The 4,676-nt window shown below is 41.0% G+C and overlaps 1 protein-coding gene across 1 annotated transcript in view; it reads right to left on the bottom strand.

Annotated features, from left to right (window-relative positions):
- Nucleotides 1-4,676, bottom strand: part of RPRD1B (regulation of nuclear pre-mRNA domain containing 1B) — a 65,251-nt gene that overhangs the window by 35,075 nt on the left and 25,500 nt on the right. Inside the window, exon 4 of the mRNA XM_017859072.1 lies at nucleotides 612-724. Within this exon, the coding sequence (XP_017714561.1) occupies nucleotides 612-724 (113 nt within the window). The remainder of the gene's footprint in view (nucleotides 1-611; nucleotides 725-4,676) is intronic.

The raw sequence follows: 4,676 nt of genomic DNA, 5'->3' as shown, positions 1-4,676 counted from the left end.
TTATATTTTTTTTTCCTTTCTCCCAAATCTTTTTTTTTTTTTTTTTTTTTTTTTTGGAGACGGAGTCTCGCTCTGTCCCCCAGGTTGGAGTGCAGTGGCCGGATCTCAGCTCACTGCAAGCTCCGCCTCCCGGGTTTACGCCATTCTCCTGCCTCAGCCTCCCGAGTAGCTGGGACTGCAGGCGCCCACCACCTCGCCCGGCTAGTTTTTTGTATTTTTTGGTAGAGACGGGGTTTCACCATGTTAGCCAGGATGGTCTCGATCTGCTGACCTCGTGATCCGCCCGTCTCGGCCTCCCAAAGTGCTGGGATTACAGGCTTGAGCCACCGCGCCCGGCCTCCAAAATCTATTTTTAAAGAATACTCTTAATTTCTGGGATTGAAAAAACCAAGTCCAAGTACTTTACAAAACATAAGCCCATCCCAGAGTCATGGGACGCAAAGAAACAGTGACACCCACCATCCGGCAAGCTCCTCTGATGCACGGGGCCCCTGAGAGGTGCCCTCTGAAGATTCCATACTAGTGGTCACTGGCGCCACCCTGTGGCCATAGTCTTCAACTAGAGGTCACTTTAAGCCACTCTTCCCTACTCTCTGGGGGTCAAGACCTACCAAGAGGGGTCCTGCAGAAGGATCCTGAGGAGAGTAGCTGCCAGGGTAGTCGTCATCCTCCTCCTCTTGAATTTGCTGAAAAGTTCGTTTCAGAGATTTCTTCTCTTCTGTTGCTAGAGGAAAGGTAAAAGGGATAAATTTGAGCCACATATCCTGTAGTAATAAGAGTCACATGCTATGCACAACGGGCCACATGTAAAAACAGGGCTGAAGGGGTGCACATTTTTGCAATGGCTTAATAATAACCTTTATGCTAGTTATTTTAAATTGATTGTAGTTCCCTACATTACTGAAAAGAGTCAAACAGGTCTTTGTCCATCATCTCGGATTGATTCTCTGGTAAAATACTATGGAAAATAGGCATCTAAAGTGAAACTTACCCAACTATCACACTTGAGTAAGAAACTCATGGGACAATACAATGAAGCAAGCCAACGTGTGCTAGGGTTTACAGAGAACATAGAGAACATATTGCATATAAAACGAGATATGTTATGCTTTCCAGGGATCATGTCAGAAAACAGGAGAGAAAATTTTATCAATAAAATGGTGTCAAAAATTCCAAACGCAAATATTCTTTACACTATTCCTCTAAAAACAAAATAAATCTAATTTACCTTAAAATTAAAATAACCATTACTGAGACATATGATTGATACTACTGAGAAAAATTACTTAAGTTACCATTTTAAATTTAACCACTTTTGAGGCTGACAGGTTACATTATTTATTAACTATCTGCACCGTATGTTTTTACATTGTTATGATAGATGTGTTAATTCCAAAATCATTCTTTTTGCATCAAATTAGACAATACAAAATAAATGCCAAACAACTGTGGGAAATAAATCTAAATGATAAATTCTAGTTTAGAAAGTAAAGAAATATTGGACACAGCCTGTGCCTGGCATTGCAAGTTTCCTTTTAATCTTTCCAACAATTTTAAGATACAGCATCTCCATCTAACAGGTGAGAACACAAAGGCCAGGGAGGTTACATGACACACTTATGGTATGACTCCAAAACCTGTCCTCCTTCTGCTGCACTCAAATTACTTAGCACCATACAGGTACCCTCTCATTTAGCAAAAACATGGGGACACCTGCTTCAGATACATACACATTTTTTGCTTATACATTTTCTTCTGGAACCAAGCCATGTAGCTCCTGTTCTCTACATTATATATATTATATACTAACTGACCAAACTTACGTTTGAAGTGAAAGCCAGGTCAATATTATGAGTTTTATTTTTATTTTATTTTGTTTAGATGGAATTTCTGCTTTCTTGCCCAGGCTGGAGTGCAGTGGCATGTTCTCAGCTCATTGCAACTTCTGCCTCCTGGGTTCCAGCAATTCTCCCACCTCAGCCTCCCGAGTAGCTGGGATTACAGGCACCTGCCACCACGCCTGGCTAATTTTTGTATTTTTGGTGGAGACAGGGTTTCATTCACCATGTTGGCCAGGCTGGTCTTGAACTCCTGGCCTCCAGTGACCCACCTGCCTTGGCCTCCCAAAATCCTGGGATTACAGGTGTGTGCCATCACGCCTAGCCAAGTTTCATTTTTTCTTAATGTTTTTGTCTATTACAAAAAAATGAGACAGCAACATCTGCAATACTGGACGTCCTCCCCTCACTTTGCACATTCTATTATACACAGATTTGTTATCATGGCTTTGTTAAATGACACCAGTCCCTCCATAAAACAAGTTCGAACTTCAGTTACCATGGCATATTAACTTGAGTAAATGCATGAAGTACAAATTTTGCTATTAACTTCAGCCCCCAAATCATGATCAGTGACCAATCACATCATTCTTCAAGTCTATCAGTGATTGGTCACTGCACACCTGTCATGCAGGTCACACAAAGACAGCAAAGCGCTTCACTGGGCTGTCTCCTTATCTCCCAGTGATAACACCAACGACATTTTATAAAAATGAATGATCAGAAGAGGGTATTGATCATAAAGATGAACGTGGAACAAAGAAACTGAAACAAAAGCAAATACTGGAACTGAAATCCCAATGGCACATCAGTGGAGATACAGAAGAAACAGCAGGTTGCAGGATGCCGCCACTGCCAGCATCAGAGGGAGCCTAGATCCATGGCCAGAGGAACTTGTAGAGGCCAACTTAGCAATGAAGAAAGTGGGAGTGATGAAAAGAATGACAATGTCCTAGAGGAAGAGATGCTAACAAAAAAAACTGCATGCTAAAGAAACTGAGAGGTATTTTACAACACTGAAAGCATAATAGATAAAATGTTGGAAGCTGATTCAAACAAAATACAGTATGACAATGTGCAAAGCCACAGAAAAGATGTTTGCTCTGTATATGTATATAAATTACACCAGAAGAAGGCAACCCTTGTTCAAACTACTCTTGATAAGTTTGTTACAAAGAAAACACACTTTAATTCTCAATGTTTCTAATTTGTTGTTACAGCATATTAAATAACTATTAGTTTACTATCTCTTTTGTTTCCCTACACATTTGGAATCAACAGGGAGTTCTTAATTCTTTGACAAAAAAATTGTAAAACTCACAGAACAATCATAATTTTCCCCACTGATTATAAAGATTGCTTTGCCTGGGTTCAGCCTGCACGGTCATGGTTATAGTCCTGCACTACTATGGAAAGCAAAGATTGCTATATTTTTAATATGAAAAACCTTATTAGGATATAATTTACATAAGAAACACCTAACAGTACTTTGTACACAGCAGCTGCCTAATTAATGTGCGCTATGACCCATGCAGACATGTAGCCACTATGACATCAAAACGGTCACATGGAAGGAGTGGCCATTAGAAGCTAAGTACAAACTTCAAGTTTTATACTGTTGTGTTTGCTTTCAAGCACCTAGAGGAGTGCTCAGTAACTATTAGATACACCAAAGAAAGTAGAAAAAATTATAAAACTTGAAATCCTTCCGTTTTTCAAACTCTCACACAGAAATTATTACATATAAAAACCAAACACTACCTCAAGACACTTAGAATTCCTGAATTTTGGCACTGGGAGGACTTAGACAGACCTATGCCTTTGTTTCCCCCAACTCAAATTTTCATGAAAATATCTAGGTCCACAAGTTGCAGTTTGCCCAAAGTCAGACAGTTTGTTAGTGTAAATGTGGGTGCTACAGATCAAAGCCTCCTTATCTGGAGTTCTCTTTGCCACTTCACATTGCTGCTCACGAACAGCATTACAAGACTTAAAATAAGAAATCATCTTAGGACCACTTATGTCCTTTGCCATCCTGATGGCAGAGGACACAATAGGTGTTAACCATTATTATCCTACTTTTCCAGTTTCCTCCTATTTCCATTTGGAGGGCCTATTGGTGCTACAAACCTAAGACTTCTGGACATGAATTACTAATCATTTCCCCCACAGGGCTCCTCATTCCCTGAGCTACCTATTTCCATTACAAACACTTTCACTGTCCCGTCTTCCAGGTACAAGGCCTTAGAAACCATTAGAAGCTATCCCAAGGTCCCAACTTCTAGCAGATTCCATACCTCAGAAGGATGCCTTACATACTCCCTCTCTCTCTTCCTTCCCCTACACAGCCTCTTACCAGCAATCTGCCCTCTGTCACAGCTGGATGAGACCACTGTCTCCCCACCTCTAGTTGCCCCTTTCCCAAGTTAGACTATACAGTTGTCCTTCAGTATCCATGGGGGATTGGTTCCAGGATCGCCATGGATACCAAAATCTAGAGATACTGAAGATCTCATTACAAAATGGCGTAGTATTTACATATAACTTACATACACATCCTCCCATATATTTTATGTCTAGATTACAGTACCTAATACAATGTACATGATATGTAAATAATTGTCACACTGTTTCGTTTTTAAAATATGTATTGGCCGGGCACGGTGGCTCACGCCTGTAATCCCAGCACTTTGGGAGGCCGAGGCGGGCGGATCACAAGGTCAGGAGATCGAGACCACGGTGAAACCCTGTCTCTACTAAAAATACAAAAAATTAGCCGGGCACGGTAGTGGGCGCCTGTAGTCCCAGCTACTCAGGAGGCTGAGGCAGGAGAATGGC

This window comes from Rhinopithecus bieti, unplaced genomic scaffold (genome assembly GCF_001698545.2).
Source record: "Rhinopithecus bieti isolate Rb0 unplaced genomic scaffold, ASM169854v2 scaffold_38981, whole genome shotgun sequence".
Classification (NCBI taxonomy): domain Eukaryota; kingdom Metazoa; phylum Chordata; class Mammalia; order Primates; family Cercopithecidae; genus Rhinopithecus; species Rhinopithecus bieti.
This window is presented reverse-complemented; position numbering and strand designations above follow the sequence as displayed.